The sequence below is a fragment of the Globicephala melas genome, chromosome 16, assembly GCF_963455315.2.
Source record: "Globicephala melas chromosome 16, mGloMel1.2, whole genome shotgun sequence".
NCBI classification, from domain to species: domain Eukaryota; kingdom Metazoa; phylum Chordata; class Mammalia; order Artiodactyla; family Delphinidae; genus Globicephala; species Globicephala melas.
In genome coordinates this window covers 58,415,606-58,435,157 of record NC_083329.1, presented here as the reverse complement: position 1 = coordinate 58,435,157, position 19,552 = coordinate 58,415,606, and the positions used below count along the sequence as shown (strand labels likewise).

General features: G+C 42.1%; 2 protein-coding genes across 6 annotated transcripts in view; one reads left to right on the top strand and one right to left on the bottom strand.

Annotated features, from left to right (window-relative positions):
• The window catches only part of VCL (vinculin), a 99,600-nt gene extending 90,314 nt beyond the window's left edge, over positions 1-9,286 (top strand). Inside the window, exons 18-22 of one of the 2 annotated variants that reach the window (XM_030862675.2) lie at positions 165-350; positions 3,781-3,984; positions 5,983-6,186; positions 6,569-6,673; positions 8,927-9,286. In XM_030862675.2, coding sequence (XP_030718535.2) covers positions 165-350; positions 3,781-3,984; positions 5,983-6,186; positions 6,569-6,673; positions 8,927-9,073 — 846 coding nt within the window. In that variant the 3' untranslated portion in view covers positions 9,074-9,286. The remainder of the gene's footprint in view (positions 1-164; positions 351-3,780; positions 3,985-5,982; positions 6,187-6,568; positions 6,674-8,926) is intronic. The other variant, XM_030862673.2, reaches the window with a different exon arrangement.
• Positions 2,035-19,552, bottom strand: part of AP3M1 (adaptor related protein complex 3 subunit mu 1) — a 33,614-nt gene continuing 16,096 nt past the window's right edge. For 2 of the 4 annotated variants that reach the window (XM_060286690.2, XM_030862677.3), the window contains exons 5-9: positions 18,369-18,454; positions 17,561-17,694; positions 16,485-16,692; positions 14,870-15,014; positions 2,036-14,398 (exon numbers count right to left, since the gene is read on the bottom strand). In XM_060286690.2, coding sequence (XP_060142673.1) covers positions 14,298-14,398; positions 14,870-15,014; positions 16,485-16,692; positions 17,561-17,694; positions 18,369-18,454 — 674 coding nt within the window. In that variant the 3' untranslated portion in view covers positions 2,036-14,297. Of the gene's footprint in view, positions 14,399-14,869; positions 15,015-16,484; positions 16,693-17,560; positions 17,695-18,368; positions 18,455-19,552 lie in introns of all 4 variants that reach the window. The other 2 variants (XM_060286691.2, XM_030862676.3) reach the window with 2 other exon arrangements.

The following is a 19,552-nucleotide window of genomic DNA, read 5'->3' as shown; positions in this document are numbered from 1 at the left end:
CTTCTGTTGAGATTGAAACAGGTGGTCCTTATGATCAGTGTGGATGGTCTTAAATGGAGTGAATGTGGGTGGCTTTTTTGGGGATGCTTTTTAAAGGAAAGGAAAAAATTCTGGTGGGGAGTAGTTCCTAGAGCTTTACTTACAACCTGGTAATTCTTTCTTAGCTGACAGATGAGCTTGCTCCTCCCAAACCACCTCTGCCTGAGGGTGAGGTCCCTCCTCCCAGGCCCCCACCACCAGAGGAGAAGGATGAAGAGTTCCCTGAGCAGAAAGCTGGGGAGGTGATTAACCAGCCAATGATGATGGCTGCCAGGCAGCTCCATGATGAAGCTCGCAAATGGTCCAGTAAGGTAAGTAATGAAGCTCTTCTTGCTGAGAAAGGATGAAGAGCCATGTACACAGCCCAGGAAGTCTATTTGGAAAATCACCCTCTCTCTGCTTTGGTTCCTGTTATTGCCAATAGCACAATCCTCTTCTTTCTTGTGGTTTAGTGAGATATTTCTGGTACTTGATGGTTTCTCCTTCTAGCAGCTAAAGTGAGAGCTAGGATACCTTAGTTAGAGATGAAAGTTCTTTTCCTTCTGTCCTCTAGAGTGTCAGCTGCCCTGATGCTGGACATTTGGTCTCTTAGAAATTGCTCTTCTTTCTTGGGGTCACTGAATGTTTTTAGATGCTCTCGTGCTAATTATCCACACTGCAAACATGGCACAGTCTTCTGTAGGCTCTGCTATAGCTACATGAAATATTTGCATTTTCCTTCTCTTTTCTCATAGAAGCAGGTAGATTGGTGTCTTAGAAGCCATGTGCTTTTTCCCTTTCTCAGAATCATCTTACCCCTCAACTCAAGACAGCTCCAGGCTAACTCCTACTAAACAATCTGGAAGTGTAAATATTAACATGGTTGGTGAAAATTTGGATGCTGCAGCAGTCATGCCTCATGAATGATGAAAAGTGAGTGGTAGCTTTTCTAGACAAGAGCTAAATATTATTGTTAACCCTGCAGTGGAAGGTGGTTCGAAGTCAGTTCTAAACTGTTTCTACCATGAACCTACATCTTTATTCCCAACATCTATTGGACTTTGTTCATTTCACACCTTCAGCCACCTCAAGCTCTTGTATTGAATGTAGTTCCCCAGGGACCTCCTGCACATGCAGCTGATCTTGGGTTTTTTCAGGCTGGGAATTTGACCTTGGTTTGTTTGGTTGGTTGTTTTTTTCCGGTACGCAGGCCTCTCACTGCTGTGGCCTCTCCCATTGCGGAGCACAGGCTCCGGACGCGCAGGCTCAGCGGCCATGGCTCACGGGCCCAGCCGCTCCGCGGCATGTGGGATCTTCCCAGACCAGGGCACGAACCCGTGTCCCCTGCATCGGCAGGCAGACGCTCAACCATTGCGCCACCAGGGAAGCCCTACGTTGGTTTTTTAACTCTGTATTTTTCTGCACTGTTAGCTGTGAGCCCAGGTTCCAAGAAGGAATGGTGACCTTGCTGGTGTTGGACCTGACCCGTGGAATCACTTATAATCATCTCTCTCTAGCTGGGGCATGCACACCCCTGGGACCATTAGCAGAGTCCCAGTGCACATGGGGAGTGGGGTGGGGGTGATAGTGAAGGTTGGTTTTACTCAAAGATTTTTTTTTTTTTTTTTTTTTGCGGTACGCGGGCCTCTCACTGCTGTGGCCTCTCCCGCTGCGGAGCACAGGCTCCAGACGCGCAGGCTCAGTGGCCATGGCTCACGGGCCTAGCCGCTCCGCGGCATGCGGGACCCTCCCGGACCGGGGCACGAGCCCGCGTCCCCCGCATCGGCAGGCAGACTCTCAACCACTGCACCACCAGGGAAGCCCTACTCAAAGATTTTAAAGAACATATTTATTTGTTTGTTTGGCCGTGCCACGCAGCTTGCGGGATTTTAGTTCCCTGACCAGGGATTGCACCTGGGCACCCGGCATTGAAAGTGCCGAGTCCTAACCACTGGACCGCCAGGGAATTCCCTAAGGAAAATTTAAATTTCTTTATAAACCCAGATACACTCTAAGTTATGGATGTTAAAAATAAAAGTACAAAACATTTCAAATCTTTATTTCTTACACTCTTTTCTTTTATATTGATATCTTGCCCACATTTTAAATAAATGTACTTTTGAACTTAAAAAAAATAACAGATACATTGTGCAGTGGAACACAAAATATACATGAATTTAAAGACAAACATAAAACTTAAGGGGCAGACAGCATTTGCCTACATGTTTATCCCACTCTGCCATTTGTTGCCAAAAATCCGTAGGTCTGACTGTCTCTGGAGGTTTGGAGCATCTGGGGATTGCTGACTTTGAGCTGTGTGAAGTCAGGAGCTATTTGAACCATGTGTTTAGGGAGGACGGATGGTGGTATGTGTTTGTATATCTGTCGGTCTGCTTTGTACTTTGGGACTCTGAACCCCAGCAGAAGTGGGCTGGCCTCTCCTCTAAGGAATGGGGGTGAGTTGAGTCCTGGTTGAGACAGTTTAGGTGAAAGGATTTAGAAGGTACCCAAACCCCTTGTTGGCCCTGAATCCTCCAACTTAATAGTCAGTGTTTGGAGGCAGGCTTCCTGTGCCGATTAAGACTTTCAGGAGTTGTAGCAACCTCAAATAAAATGCCACACAAACTCTTACTTCCTCTTGGTTAGAGATGTTTGATATAAAGAACCTGTGTTTGCCATTCTTTATATAAGTGGTTCGGCTTCATTGGGGCAATTCCTTTCATTCTCTTTCCCCCTTAGCCTATTTTCAGCATCAGATCTCTCTTGCTTCCTTCCTGGCCTTTCAGAATGCCCATCCCTGGTATTAAATTAATTCTCTCCCCCATCACGGGTCCTGTTTTCTCATGGGCACCAGTTTTGAGCTCCTCTGAACTCTGCTTTGGTCAGTTGACAAGTCCATGTGTTATCTTATCTGTGAAATATCAATAAATTGAGTTTGGGGTAAGTGCAACTGGAGAGATTCAGGGTGTACCCGAAGAACAGCTTTCTTAGTCGGCTAGTTATGGATGCAATGTGAAATTGTGAAGTGTTGTCTCTGTAGACTTTAGGGAGAGCTGCTCTGAAGTGTGGGTTTTCCCTAAGGTGGTTGCTGGATGAGATGTCTTCTTGAGGCTCCTTCTAGCTGGGTGATTGTGGGGTATTTGATAAGTCCTCTTCACTCACCATTGTGTTTTTCTTGCCTCTTTCCTGGTTTGATATCTGTTGCCTCAAATTTATCATTTTCAATTCTGGAAGTTTTAACCCCTGAAGGAAATAATCTGTGTCTGGCAGCTGCAGAGCTGACCCAAGACACTTTCTGTTTCCTGGAAGCTGTAGAACAGCGTTCATATGAGCCAGCAGTTGTTCACATTGTTCTGTTCAAAGCAACTTGTGTGGTTCCACTTACATTTTCCCTCTGGATTCCTTTTAAAGTTAATAAGTTACTATTGTTTGGCTTCTCAAAAATGTTCTGACCTGAGAATTACTCTTTGGTAGTAAGTGTATACAAAAGGAATGCCACTTTCTTTCTTTGTATAAATAGTTCTCTGGAAACCGTTTGCTACTGGCGTAAGCGTCTTTCCTTTACTGTGAACAAGGCCGGTGCCGGAGGCTGAGAATTCCCCCTTCTGTGGAGCTTGGTTCATCTGACTCCTGGAGAGTATCCATTTTCTTTCCCATCCTAGGCAAACTTTGGTTACTAAACCGGCTGAAGCTCAGTTGCCCAAGCCCTACTGCTCTTACTAACACTGTCCCTGTTTCTCACCCTTCCTGCCATCGACAAAGCCGGGTAACCCAGCCGCTAAGGTGGGTATAAGTGCTGTAGCTGAGGCAGATGCGGCTGACGCTGTTGGGTCCCCTGTCCCCCCTGACATGGAAGACGATTACGAACCTGAGCTGCTGTTAATGCCATCCAGTCAGCCGGTCAACCAGCCCATTCTGGCAGCGGCTCAGTCATTGCATCGGGAAGCTACCAAGTGGTCTAGTAAGGTACTGATTAGCGCCCCCAGCTGGGGCTGCTCCATATGCATCTGGCCATGTGCAGCCTTGACACATTGCATCACTCATGATCTGTGCGGGTCCTGTGAGTCTGAGCCGGGCGGGCATCTGTTTGTCTGCACCTTGTTGTTAGGACTGGCTTCACAAGTTTGATAGGTCTGCTAATGCCAGATTAACTGGATTGCATTTATGTTTGGGAGTTAGAGATGGGGTCACTTTTTGAAAGGATTCCTTTTCTTACTGACCTTGTGGCCCATATTGGAACCTTAAACCCCTTGGGAAGCCGTGGATGCCTCTCAGTGACTTTCAGGTCAGGAATCATTGTAGACCATTAAGAGGTCATCTGGCCTGATCACTGGACTTTGCCTGTCCCCCACCTATGCCCCCTCCCCGCTGACCTCTCACTGTTGGCTCAGGCAGAGTTGATCAGCGTGAGGAGTGTTTCTGGGGAGGGCTGCTTGCTGTCCTGCACTTGGGTGTGGGGCAGATGCTCCCTTCATGGGAGCCCATGGGGAAGGGGGCTTCACTGACTGGCTTGTTCAGGGGTTTCAGTGGGAGAGGGGGTGTGAGTTGGGATCAGATAGCGCTCAAGTCTGCAGGACAGGAACCAACGGAGCTTTGGCCTTAGGGAGTGGGGGATGGAGGCAATCACTTTTTTCCCTTTGAAGGTGGCATGTTGCAAGAAGAAAGGGTTTGAAGAGCGATGGGTAATAAATAACTAACCCTGGCACTACACTGTCCTCTAACCAAGGTCATGAAATCCTGGAATGATCCCAGGTCTGCACTGGAAGAGGTGGGCCCAGCCAGCCTTGTCTAACATACCCCTATTCTCATGAGTTCTTCCCATGCCTGTGTTCTCTCTGGCCTCAACTGCTGCCCAAGATGTTATACACCCTCCACCGTAAAAGATCAGCCACGTCATGGTGCCTGTGGAGGTTTCTCACAGAGCACCCTGCAGTGGCATGGTTTGTGTATGTCTCACTGCATTGTCTAGAAATTGTAAAGCATGAGGGGAAAAATGTGTAGAGCCTGGCCTTTTAGGTAGTTTTGAACATTGCATTTGTTATTTTTGGTTGTTATCAGCCTTTTGAAGGCATAAAGTAAATTACTTGTATATTTCCTTATTATGACCCATGAGGGTTTTAATGAACCAAAATGCCCAGTGTAAGATAAACTGCTGTTAGTTGGAGTGAGGGTTACATTTACGGCTTGACTCACGATTTTTATTTTCCCAACGCCTCCCCCGGCATCCTCTTAACTGTGAAGGTTTCTTTAATTGAAGCCACTTAGCTGAGAGGACTGAAGAATTGATTCTTGGCCTTTTTAAATGTGAAAAATTAAAATAATATGTTCCTTTAGGCTGAGAGTACAAACAAGAGGCAGTAGAGGGAGGGCAGGAGCAGACTTAGGTCAGAAAAAATTTTTTTTCACCAAGGCTGATAGTTACTTGGTTTAAATTCTAGTTCAGCAGCGACAATCATTGGCTGCTGTTTGTAACAAGGGTAAGGATAAAGAGGATGATTTCAGCATCTGGAAAGGCTCATCTGTATTTTTCCCTTCAGGCCAGCTGTACTGCTTTCCCCCCACAGAAAGGAAAATGCCTGTTTAACCAACTTCTTGGGCCCATCCCCAATTTATTGACATGATTAACCTGGAAATGCTGAAATGCTTGTTTAGTGCTATGCCTGGGGCTCACATGTTGCCCTTTCAGATTAATATCCAAGTCTTCCTTTTTTGGTCCGGTGATCTCTCTCTCTCTCTCTCTCTGTCTCTCACTGAGTACTGGGGTGAGTACCCTGGCCCACTCTTCTGTTTATTTCTCCTGTGCTGTATCTATATCACTCAAGAATAGTCTGTATACCTTCTTCTCACCCCTCCAGAGGGCTGCTAGAGCAGCAGGCTCCCTCCTCTCTTCTCTGTGCTTCTACTTCCTTCCCTAACTTGGCCAGAGTATGGGCTGAGCTCACACTGTATCTTGCTTCTCTCTAGGGCAATGACATCATTGCAGCAGCCAAGCGCATGGCTCTGCTGATGGCTGAGATGTCTCGGCTGGTCAGAGGGGGCAGCGGTACCAAGCGGGCACTGATTCAGTGTGCCAAGGACATAGCCAAGGCCTCAGATGAGGTGACTCGGTTGGCCAAGGAGGTTGCCAAGCAGTGCACAGATAAGCGGATTAGAACCAACCTCTTACAGGTACTCAGGAAAAGTGTGTGTGTGGCGGGGGTGGGGGGGCAGGGGGTAGGGTGAAAAGCAGAAGAGAGAAAACTGGGTGAGCAAGGAGGAGGTACTTTAGAATGGGAAGAAATAGCAGAAAGGGGAAATACACGTGTATTTGGGAAAGACAGATACAGGCAAGTTTATTTCTGAATCAAATGAAAGAATTTTAATGCTTCCATGTCTGGACAGAAGGACTATACTGATCCTAGGGGTAAAACAATTGGAATCCTGCTGCTGATTTACTGAATGCTTTCTGCATGCCAGCCACTGAGAATACAGAGGTGAATTAAGTCTCATCCTCAGGGAGCTTGTGGATAAGAAAAATAAAGAAACATACTAAATTAAATTTTCTTTTTAGGTATGTGAGCGAATCCCAACCATAAGCACCCAGCTCAAAATCCTGTCCACGGTGAAGGCCACCATGCTGGGCCGGACCAACATAAGCGACGAGGAGTCTGAGCAGGTATGTGCTTCTGATTTCTCGCCAGCAGCTTCTATTCCACTTGATAGCAATTCAGTTCAGCCTTGAGGAAATTTTAACTGTGAAATGGGTATTCAGTATGTAGGATGGAGTCTTCAGTTCTCTCAGAAGAGCATCTATGTTGGAGAGATCATCAGAAATTTGGAAAGGGAAGTAAAAAGCTCTTGTGCAACTCTTGTCATTTTACAGCTGAGAAATTGAGGCCTTGGGAGGTTAAGTGAATCAGCAGCAGTTAGGACTCTCTACTTGGTTCTTTTCCTCCCTGGAATAGGTTTGGCTCTCTCGAGGCCTCCAATGCCTGTTCAGTCCTGCTCACTCTATCCTTCTGGCTGGAGAATTTCTGTTTCCTTGTTCTCTGGGTGATAAGTACCTCAGGGAGGATGAATAGTGTAGGCTTTTCAGGGGCATGAGGTGGTTAGGCCTGTGCTGAGGCTGAAGTGACATCTCAAACGAGGTGCTTCTCTTTTGGTTTCTTTGACAGAGAATGAAATAAAGATGGTGGGAGTGTTTGCTTAAGTGTTTCTTGTATGTATCTCGGCAGTCACAGTTTTTTCTCTCCCTGCCTGCCGGGAACGTGGCTCAGGTCTTCTCAGAAAGCCCTCATTTGAGCACCTCTTCCTCTCATTTCTTCTCTAGTAGTCTCTGCTATGAGCCAGACTTAACAATTTCTTCTTATGGAAGGTAGCACATCTTTTGTTGAACTGCTCAGACAAGGCTCATCATGCAATGGGATATGTATGTGGCACTGTATTACATACTATGTAGGGGAGTTAACAAAATACACACAATCCCTCTCCTTGTCCGGGCCAGGAGATAGAGGTTAGGAGCACTTTAGAGGAACAGGGAGGCTACTTCTCTTGGTGTCAGTAGTGCTACCTTAACTACCATGGTTTAATTCAACAGCTCTCACCATAACCCTCTCTTCTCCCAAACCATGGGAACTGGATTTTAACCTTTAACTTCCATGTGTTCTAGGCAGGGTTTGGGCGCTAGGCTATTTCCTGTCATGTGATCTCTCCTGCCCCAAGAAAAGGAAATAGAAAAAACAGGGAAGAAAGGGTAAGACTCAGAGTTTCCGACCTTATCATTTAATCAATTAGCCAACAAAAATGTATCTTGGGAGTATCTACTATGTTCCATTAAATATTCCAGTTAAAAAAAAAGAAAGAAACAGTGTGGTAGAATGGAAGAAACACAGGATTGCAAGTCAGAAGTTTTGAGGCTCATCCTGACTGTTGTGTGAGTTGGGCTGGCAAGTCTCCGAATCACGCTGGGCCTCAGCCTCTTTGTTGACCAAGCGAAAAGATTAACTGATTGGGAATTCTAGTCCATAGTTATGCCTCTCAGAGCCCATGAACCCTCTGAAATTGCATGTACAAATTTTGTGCACGTGAGCAATTTTTTCTGGGGAGAATCCACAGCCTTCATTAAACCCTCAAAGGGTCTACAGCTCAAAAATATTTAAGAATTAAAAAAAAAATTACTGAGTTAATGGATTGATAAGTTAGTTACTAGTGTGATCTCAGTCCTGTATTTTGTATGTTTACAAGATTTACTTATTTAGATTTTCATGGATTTATAAGGTGGTTGGTTTACTTGGTTAGTTTTTCATGTGTTAATTAAATGTTTATGAAATGCCTCGTGACAGGCACTGACGTAACACTAGGGTACAGCAGAGAACAAAATTGACCAAAATTGCTGCCCTCATGGAACTTAAATTTTAGATAAAACATCAGATAAACAACCTAGGTAAAACATACAGTACATCAATTAGTGATGGTAAGTTCTGTAGAGAAAAGTGAAGAAAGAATTGGAGGATGAGGCATGCTGGGAGTTGGGAAGGTGGTTTGTGATTTAAAATAAGGTGAGCAGGAAAAGCCTCAGCAAGGTGACAAATGGGCAAGGATCTGAAGGAGGTGAGAGGTGAGCCATGGGATACCTGGGGGAAGAGCATTCTAGGTAGAGGGGACTGCAGAAGCCCGAGGTAGGGGCTTGTTTGAACACCAGGAAAGGAGTATACACTAGAAGCCACCTAAGGGTACAGTATAAAATCAGTGATGGTCCAGTTTTGGGTTCTTTTTGGTGATCCAGCTATAAACCACCAGTGATGTGACAAATACAAGGGATGCCAGGTACAGGTAGGGTAAACTGCATTGCATTCCTGGCTTAAGCCTGTTTCAGAGGCAGGGCTCCATCAGCGACTGTGAGTAATGGAGAGCTCCTCTTTCCTTACAGGCCACAGAGATGCTGGTTCACAATGCCCAGAACCTCATGCAGTCTGTGAAGGAGACTGTTCGAGAAGCAGAAGCAGCTTCAATCAAAATTCGAACAGATGCTGGATTTACACTGCGCTGGGTTAGAAAGACTCCCTGGTACCAGTAGACACCTGGTTGAACCTGGCTAACACAGAAGCCCCTGCTGAACAGAATGAAAATGATCGGAGTCCCAGGAGCCACCCAAGATTACTGGGGGGTTGAAAGCCACATCTTGGCCTGACATAACAGAAAGGAATGGGGCCTCTTCACATTAGAAAACATTTATACTCTTGTCATGGACACTTTGAAATGTGTCTCCTTATAAAGCCTGTATTCTCGACCACGGCTTTACTTGTGCACACTCTGTCCCAATAGGCAGACGGGGTTTCTAGCCCATGGACTTCACATAAACTCAGAATCCAAGAGTGAACACTAGCCAGACATCCTGTTCTGCGCTTGTTCCCTAAAGGACAGTTCCCTTTCTGCCCCCGTCTCCCCATTCTTTCCGCCAGGCTCCCAAGACCCAGGGCCCAGGCAAATCAGTTAAGGAAATCACTGTGCCTCCAAAATTTTTTGGGCTTTCCATGTTGCTGCTGACCCTGCCTGCCTTCCCTGGCTGTGCTACCTTGGTCCTTTTCAGGAGTGACCTTCACTGTTGCAGGGGAAGGTGGCCTCTGGGGAGCCCCAGCATGTGGGGCCTGGATTCACTTTCTGCCCTTCCCCAATTTAATCCTTCTAGTTTCCCACAGTACAAAACCAAATTTCACTTTGTCAGGAGGAAATCACCAAATCATGTGATTCTGTCTTTACCTCTTTCCAGAGCAATGTCTGTGCTAGGGAAACCTTCCGTCCCATATCCTGCCTCGGCCTGCCAAGGTAGCCATCCCAAGAACACACTGTGTGTCCTGGTGCTCTCTGCCACTGGAGAGGCAGAGTGGCCGGGGCGTGGCCCTGCCCATCCTCCCAGCAGGGCCACTCCCAGGCACTCCACGCTTTGTCACTGCCTGCAGAGATCTATGCTGAGGCCTTATCATTCATTCTTAGCTCTTATTGTTCTTTCTGAGCTGAAATGCTGCATTTAATTTTTAACCAAATGATGTCTCCTGTCCTGGCTTTTGTATTCTTCCCACACCCTTCCTAAACAAGGTTTTAAAGATATATGTTTGTTCTATAATTTTGAAAGATCGTTTTTATCCTTTTGAAATTCAGTCCTAAGAATTGGTGCTTGTCCCCAGGAGTGTCTAATGGAAAGGCAGTCCTGTCTGAAGGACACTGCCTACCTAAGGGAGGTGGTACTTGCAGACTGGAATTCTGGCACTGCTGGGGATGAATCGATGGGAAACAGTCCTCAGTGATTCCTACCTCCCTCAGCCAACAACAGCCAAGCCCCTTGCATCCTACCCTCCCTCCTTAAGTACAGTTGTTCAAAAGAGTAATGGGTATAATATTTAATTATCACCATAGTAAGTTTCCTATTAGCAAAGTGAGAGAAGGCAATTTTTCCTTTCTTGTACTTACCACTGCTGTCTAAGCATTCCCCAGCACATGAAACTATACTTCTTCCCAAAGCCAGAACTGGATGAGTAAAGGAGTAAGAACCCTTGCCTGAATGTCCTCCCCACCTCCAGTGTGTGTTAGACCCTAACATCGAATGTGTAAAACTTGTCTTAAGTTGGTACTGTACACTCAGGCTTCCTCTGTTTTCTTTTAACTGAAGATTATTTTCAAGGCCCTCAGCATCCTTGTATAGTTGCTTACCTGATATAAATGCAATATTAATGCCTTTAAAGCATGAATCTATGCCAAAGATCACCTTTTGTTTTACTAAAGACTACTTAGAGGAAGTAAGAAAAATCATGTTTGCTCTCCAAGTTCTTCCAGTGTTTTGAGACACTGGTTTACACTTTATGCCAATGTGCTTTTCTCTAATATCAGTGCTCAAGACACAGTGAAGCAAATTAAAAAAAAAAAAAAAATCCCTGAATGCTGATTAGACATCACTAAAAAATTACATTTATAAGCTAGGATTTGTTATATGCAAATATTTTCTGCCTCTTCTGTTTAAAACAATAAAGTACATTTATATAAATAATGCTTTAAATGATGGGTAAGTTATTTCAGCAAGAGCTTTTAGATCAGGTTTCTCCTTTGTTTTGAAGAATAGCCAGTGAAGCTAATCCTCAAAATGTGGAAACTAAAGGTTTTTATTTAATCCAAATATTGTACTGGAAGAAGAAGAAACCAGTGGTAATATATTTACTTAACAAGACCTTTGTAATAAAGGACAACATTGGGGATTATAAACTAGAAGGAGCAGAAGTGACAAAAGGTTAACAGAGGAAAGCAGCCAGATGATACAGATCATCCCCTGGTTGAAGCAGTCCACCTTAGAAGATTCTGGCTGTATGTGGAAGCCATCACTATCCCCTAAGCTAAAGCTATTACATGTGCAGGAATATTGCAGGTTGATATTTAATATTCTAAAGCCCAATACAGAACAACAGGGTTGTCAGGGATCCACCAGAGTTATGAGGCAGAGCTAGCTTTCGGGCACATATTCCTCTTCTTGCTTGAGGAAGCTCTAAGAGGAGGAACAGGTTCTTGAAGTAGAGCTGGGACATCAGTATTTTTGCCTTATTTTCTATATATGAAAGTGGTAAATATCACTAAAGGGGGATAGTACCGCTGACTACATTTATCACTGCTTTAACATAGAAAAGTTGCTGACTAGGGAGGCAGATTCCAGCTGTCTGAGTTAAAGGGAACTGTCCAGAGGTACTGAATTAGCTCAGTAATATCTGAAAACAGTATTCACGGTCTCATTTTTTCTATTTACCATATGCTCACTGGTGCTGCCTTCCTGCTGCATTATAGTTTTTCTCAAGTCAGATGACTCTAAGGACACCAGGACCAGTATTTTCCAAGGTTCTTCTATAGCAGCACTTAAGGAATGAACCCATCACATGAACTCCCTTTGAATAAAATGATGGTGACTCCTTTATGCAGAAAATGAGCTTTTGGGTTATACTCCTTTAAGAATTTAGAAAATGAGGCTATCCTGGAATTATCTGGAATTCTATGCTTGAAAATATTTCACTACTACTAAGAATTCATGGATCTTTGTTATTAGTACGTGGTGGTACGGAGAGTAGCTTTGATCACTTATTATTCAGTCTGTGGCTAAAAGGGTGATGGTTAGAGAAAATATATAAGGCTGAGGTCAAGAGAGGAGCACTTGGAAGTGCTCTGCAACAACCCTCACACCTTGTGTGATGAGGCAGAGTAAAATGTGACCGTGTTCAGCCTGCCCTAACACTGTGGCATGCCCAGCTGAGAATGCTGAATTAACAGTCAAGCTAAAAAATCAACTTGTTGCTTTCATCTTTTTATTGACAGTGTAGCCAGAGCTAGAGAAAGGACTTACTGGATTCAATCAAATTAATAAATACAATAATTTAATTGTAAAAGGAAACAGTCTACTTGGAAGTTTTAGCAGAAATTGCTAGAAGAAGGGACTCTTGGAATACAATCTGCTTGTATATGAGAAGATAGCACAGAAAGAAAATTAGTCCATATATGGATGATTGAGATTAGGGATTCTGCAGAAAGAAAAGCAAATGTATTGATTGCTCTTTTGAGGTATGAACTTTGAAGAGGAAGACATTAAAATGAAAAGCATTTGAACTGGGTAACCAATCTTAGGCAAAGGGAATAAATATTTGGCAACATCTTAATTTTAGCTGCCAAGCTGATATTGGTTACCCTAGAAATTACTAAGTTGCAAAAAGTAACCTCTCCTATTAGATGAAAGGCAGGCTGGGTGCCCTAGGCAGGCAAAGGTAAGAATGCTGCTGTACAGTGGGCTCCCTGTACCAGCACCAACCACTAGCCCTGACAGCAGAATGGGATGAGTGTAAGGGCTACGATTAGCATGATAAGGGTAAGGGATAAGTTGACAATGAAAAGAATGGAGTCACAAAGAAAACTAATAGCAAGAGCAAGAACTTACACCTTAACTTTCTCCATTCTTCATGTCTAATGAAGCAAAATAACTGGGCAAGGACTTCTAAGTCAATCAAGTTAAATGATAACAACTGTGGACTGACTTGCCAACCATGAAGATCAATACAGGTTTATCAATGTTACTGAGGATTTTGTTTCTGCCTCATTATAATGTACTTTGTCAGTACAGTAGAGACATTTAAGTACTCCAGTGACAGTTACAACAATAGTTTCAGGAAGGAATCTATTGACTATAGCCTTGGGAAGCACACAATATGAAAAGGGAGTTCCCCTGAAGACAAGGAGTGTAGACAAGTTGAAACTCTTAAGAACAACAACAGAGATAAAAGATTTAAGAAAAAAAAAAAAAAAAGATTGACAACAGTGAGGCAGGCACATTTTCTTCCTTTAGCTGAACTAGGGCATGAGGCCTTTAGGCTGACTGGTTTTAAGTGGTGTTGGATAAGCTTTATAAAACATGAAGATGGCAAAGGTTCACTTAAGTTTCTCTTTTACTACATTAATTTGCTTAAAATCTCAAATGCTTGTGCTTGCAATAACTTCCTAAAAGCAGAAGTAGTGTTCCTTTTATTACCTTAAAGCATTCACCCCTTTGATACAAATCATTTTTACTGTGCTAACAGCTGAACCAAGTGGCACAAAACTGAAATGGTACTTACTGCAGCAAGCAATCCCTATAAATCAAAATCTGAGCTTTACATAAAAATCTTATTTATAAAAAATACAATACCAAGTACAGTGAGAATGGAGCATGGAGCAGCAGTGCTCCCTGCCAGGGCCATGTGGAGTGGCTTTTGCTACAGTGCTTGCTTAATGGCATAAGTGAAAAGCTGAATAAGGCAAACACTTGAAGAGGCAGTTTTCTGTAAACTTCTTGGGGTGGGAGGAATTTTTCCTCTGTTGGGACAGAAGATTTGGGATGGCTAAGATCAAGTGTGACATTTGGCTGCACTTGATACATGACATTACAGACTAAGATAGCTCCTGCTGAGACCAGCTCACTTGTTTTAGGAGAGAGGTTATCACTGTAGACTTTTGCCTTGACTGTTAAAATATGCAGCCTCCAGCTGGTGTCTCCCTATGGAGGAAATCACCTCTAAAATCATCCTAGGTGACAAGATACAAATAAGCTAAGTCATTCAGAAGTTTCCTTAGCTTAAAGCTACTTAAGAACCCTACATTGATTACTAAGCAACTCTGTTAGCGGTGTGTGGCTTGACACAAATGCTTTAACTAGAATATGTATTCCCATCCAATTGGTACCTAATGGTAATAAACTGTAATGACACTTGGAAAACAAACATATCTTGAGGAATTCTGGCCTCTTCTCATGTCCTCACTTGGAACTTTCCAGCTTTCGTGACATATTTGACTCCTTTAAATGGCTTATATTTCTCCCCATACATGTCCAAGCGGTTTACTTTTAAGCCTGTGTCAAAAAGAATAGGTAAGGAAAGGAATAAATTACTATCCTGGTCACACCAACCAATACAATATTTGCTTAGCAAATAGAGTTTACTACACAGTAAATGTGACATTAACCAGTGTGCTTGTCACCATTTGGAAGCAATGTGTCTTCTACCATTCACAGATTATAGCACTATGGAAATATGGTTTTAGTTCAGATTCCCATGTGGACAAGCAGTGTCTTTTAAGGATAATTCTACTTTCTGTGAGAATGAATGACTCCTTTCTTTGTGCTTGAATGAGGGTAGGGGTGAAGGGAAGCTGTGTGAAATAAGGTGCTCTCCAAAATCACTGTACCCATAGCACAAAGTGAAAGGCATACTGGAGCTGTTGCTCTTTGTAGAGACGGAATGTCAGTAACCCTTCTAAGATCCTAGTAGCTGACCTCAGCAAAACTCAATTACCCTTAAACACAAGTCAAATTTCTCCTTACCTGAAATGGCAAGCTGCTGGATCTTGAACTGTATGTTGAGGCTTGGATTCTCTTCTGGCTTGGGTGCTCCAGATTGTAAATTTACCAGTCCTTTAAGACTAGGGAGCTTTTGTGGAGTGATTTTTCCCACATCCCACGTTAGTACCTTAAAAAGACATAAAAAACAAAAACATTCTGAACTATTTATTAAAGACATATGTTCAAAGACAAGGTGCAAAGACACCATAAACTTCTGTACAAAATAAAGCACAGTGTCTTGGAAACAGACCTGGGATTTCCACTGAGTTTTATCACTAATTAGTTCTGTGACTCTGAATGGAGAGTGAGGGTAGAGAATCAATGTTTGTTAAGCATCTACTTTTGGATTTAGCACTGTGCTTAGCACTATTCATATGCTGTCTCATAGACACCTGTAATGTAAATTTTGTCTTAACAAATGAGGAAACTAAAGCTCTGAGGTCAAATGACTTGCTCAAGGTCACATGGCTAGTTAGAGGCAAGGCTGGGATTTGAACCTACAGCTCTCTGGTATCAAATGTTCTTTCCACTATACCACCTTTACTGTTTATCTCTGGGCCTAAGTTTATTTCTCCATAAAATAAGAAGATGGGCCTAAATTGGTGTTTTTAAACTTTTAGTGATGGAACCCTTTGTTCAAATGAAATCTTTAGTGAGGAAGCTCAGTAACAGATGAGAAAGAAGCTATTATGTTTGAAGCTGGGGTGAAGGGCCAGGGATCTGGAGCTCCCCCTTCACTTCTCATCCCTGTGTGGTCTCTGGGGAGATTCTTCAAATCCTCAGTATTGGATTAGATGATCTTTAACATTCAATGATTTTACTAAAAAAAAAAAAAAGAAAAAAAAGAAAACCCTTTGCATTTACCAGGTAGCTCAATGACTCTACTGAAGAAAAGAATCATTTTTTACCCAAGCAGGAAGCAGAGAGAAAAATCATCTTTTACAATTTCTCTGAAATCCTTCTGCTAGAGGCAAATATATGTAGGGTGAGAAGGCAGCTTTCCTAGCCAACATCCTCTGTGGAAGAGTATGAAACAATGCTTTTAAATTAGAAAGGAAGAGAAAGGTCTTAATCTCTACAGAAAATTTAGCAATTAATAGATTATAATATCTATTAACAATTAATAGATCATTATATCCACATAATGCTTTTCTCTTTTTAAAAAGTTTACCAGATAGCCTTAGGTTCGAATCCCAACCTTGCCTCTAACTAGCTGTGTGACCTTGAGCAAGTCACTTGACCTCAGAGCTTTAGTTTCCTTGTTTGTTAAAGGAAGACAAAATTTATATCACAGGCTTCTATGAGACATCTTCCTCACTGAAGAGTGAGTGAATCTCTGGATTATCAATGGATAGGTAAAGGCAGACTCTGAAGGAAGAAAGAATGAGTCTCACTTCTGTTTGTCGACTCAGCAGCAGATGCAGGATTCCCTCTTCAGGCAGTGGCAGAAGCACAGCACAATATGCATTCCAGGTTTTGTTAGGAACTTCAATTTTAACCAAGACATTAGACCCTTTCCTCTGTCCCCCCACATCCCCAAAGCACAAAATAAAGATTGCAGAAACACTTGCTCACTCTTGATTTTAGGTGGCTGTACCTTGGTAACTGGATCAAAAGTATAGCTGCCTTGTGTTGGTGTCAGGTTCATATTCAACACAACCTTTGGCATGTGAACTGTCACTGTGATTCCTTCAATAGTTTTCCCCATATTTTGCTTTGGTCCAATTGTAATATCAAATCTACCACAAGAACTGTTCTCCTTAAAACTGATGCTATGTTTCACATACACTGGTATTGCCACTAGACTAAAAAGAGAAAGAAAGACACAACCACAAAAACATACAATTAATAGTGTGAGTTCCAGAGGTGGCCTGAAAACCTCAGTCCAGAGTATCCTATACCCCCAGAACTGCAGACTGAGTATGTGTACCAGAGCAGGTTGAGTATAGCACAGTGTTCTGGAAACACTCCGCTAGGAATTATACAATTTCTGAGCAGTAAGTATACAAATCAAGATAGAAATCTGAAGCTTAATTATAGTATAAGCAATTGGGGCAAACAGCCCTAGTTTAAAGAAATGAAATAAGATCCCATAGAAAGATAATTTAAAATTATACAAACTAAATAAATCAGTTTTTATGTGGTAAGGGCCAAGAAACAATTCCTCTGCTTTTAAGTCCTGTTCTGATGTTACCCAAAATACTTTCTGATATTTTCAAGGGACAAACCAGCTACAACTCACGATGCTAAATCATTCATTTAAACTTCACTGCAGAGAAGAGTAACTTCAAGCCAGTTAGTTGAAGAATGTCCTGGAGAGCTACAGGTAAGTCTGTCTCCTTCTATCAGCCATGACGTCCACAGACCACAGTAAAATTATGGTATGGGTTTACGGTTTTGCCCAGGTTATGCATGGTCCAAAATGCTTGCTCTCAGATATATATTTTTACTACAGTCTAATTTACTACTACTCTGTACTCTTAAGATTCAAAGTATACTGATTATGTTAGACACACATTTTCACCAGTTCTTCCTGGGTCTCCTGGTGAGCAGTGGCTAAAGGGAGCAATGATGAATTCAAGTACCCAACTTGTCAGAATGAAACAGGGAAAAGTGAGTTCTATGCAGTACACTGATATTTGACAGGAGATTCTGATTGATGCATCAACATACTTTTGTGAGCTGACACGATATGATATGAGTCGGAAGTTTCCATCTGGAGGAATAAATGACAAAACCCTTTCAGATTCCCAACGCTTGAACCGGATGCAGGGGTGGAAGCTGACATCATCTAGAAGCCTCGGGTTCTGCCAGGGAAACAGAAGACAACCATATTTATAAAGTATAATGAATATTGTAACTCTAATTCAGATACTATGAGAAATTATATGCTTCATCAAGATATAGCAGTCATGTAAGAGTTTGTTATGATCACATCAACACAACTTTAGTTTCACAATGCTTTAAAGTCTGCAAGTATTTTATATACATTATTTTATTTGAATTTCAATAACCATGAGGTAGAAAATGTGAGTGGTATCATTTCCATTTCATAGATGAAAAAACTGAGGTTCAAAGAGCTCAGGGTCAGGACAAGTTAGAGGCAGAGATAGCATCAGAGCTCAGTTCTCTTTATGGTTCTTAGTAGTGTATCATGCTGTATCTAAAATGATGCAAAAGATCAATGCCCTTTCATATCAACAAAGCATGTAATAATTCAGGAAAAGTAGCACCGCACATTTGCAGATGCCAGCCAGCCATTTAAGCTACTTCTAGCATACTCAGAGGCAAAGACCCCTCCTCAGCCTTTCCATAAAGGCAATGCTCATCATGTAAGCTACTGTCTTTGGAAGCTGTGTTAGGAATATTTCTTAGATAATCCTTTGCAATCTAAAACAAACATGTCTCAGTATTTATCATTTCATTTAGTACTTCACATGTATTAGGCTTGCAAGGAGCTACAAAACAGGAGAAAACTTACCATGAAAGAAAGGGAAAGGTCAGGCATTCCAGATAGCTTAATGCAAGCATCAATTACCCCCTGAATTTCTGCAAAGACTGTAGATCCTAAAGAAAGAAATAAAGGTGATAACATCACTGGAATCTGCATCTTTACTAGAGCTATCACTGTATCTGAAGTAATGGACATATCTCCTGGGTGTCAGACATACTGAAGCTTTGCACATCTATTAAAAGGTTAGTGGACAGAGGACCCATTACACTAGTTCAGATAGCTTCTTTACTGAGTGCCATGGCCTATACCTATCTCTGGTTAGAATATGATAATTCTAAGGAAAATCAAACCTGTCCCTATCTTTATAGCGTCTACTTTGTAAGACTGCTGGATATGAAGTTAAAATATTTTTTTCCAGTGATTTTTAAAATTAAAAAAAATTTATTCAATTTTTAAAGGTTACTTTTCATTTACAGTTATTATAAAACATTAGCTATATTCCCTGCATTGTACAATACATTCTTGAGCTTCTCTTACATCCAACAGTTTGTATCTCCCATTCTCCCACCCCACCCCACAATGGTAACCACTAATTTGTTCTCTATATCTGTGAGTCTTCTTTTCTGTTAAATTCAATAGTTCGTTGTATTTTTTTAGATTCCATACATAAGTGATATCGTACAGTATTTTTCTTTATCTGGCTTATTTCACTTAGCATAATGACCTCCAAGTCCATCCGTATTGCTGCAAATAGCAAAATTTCTTTCTTTTTTATGGCTGAGTAGTATTCCACTGTGTATACATCTTCTTTATCCATTCATCTGTTGATAAACACTTAGGTTGATTCCATATCTTGGCAATTGTAAATAATGCTATGAACACTGGGGTGCATGTATCTTTTCAAATTAGTGTTTTTGTTTTCAAAATTAAAATATTTTAATGACCATTTTTTTTTTTTTTAGATTCCATATATGTGTTAGCATATGGTATTTGTTTTTCTCTTTCTGACTTACTTCACTCTGTATGACAGACTCTAGATCCATCCACCTCACTACAAATAGTTCAATTTCATTCATTTTTATGGCCGAGTAATATTCCATTGTATATATGTACCACACATCTTCTTTATCCATTCATCTGTCGATGGACACTTAGGTTGCTTCCATGTCCTGGCTATTGTAAATAGTGCTGCAATGAACATTGTGGTACAT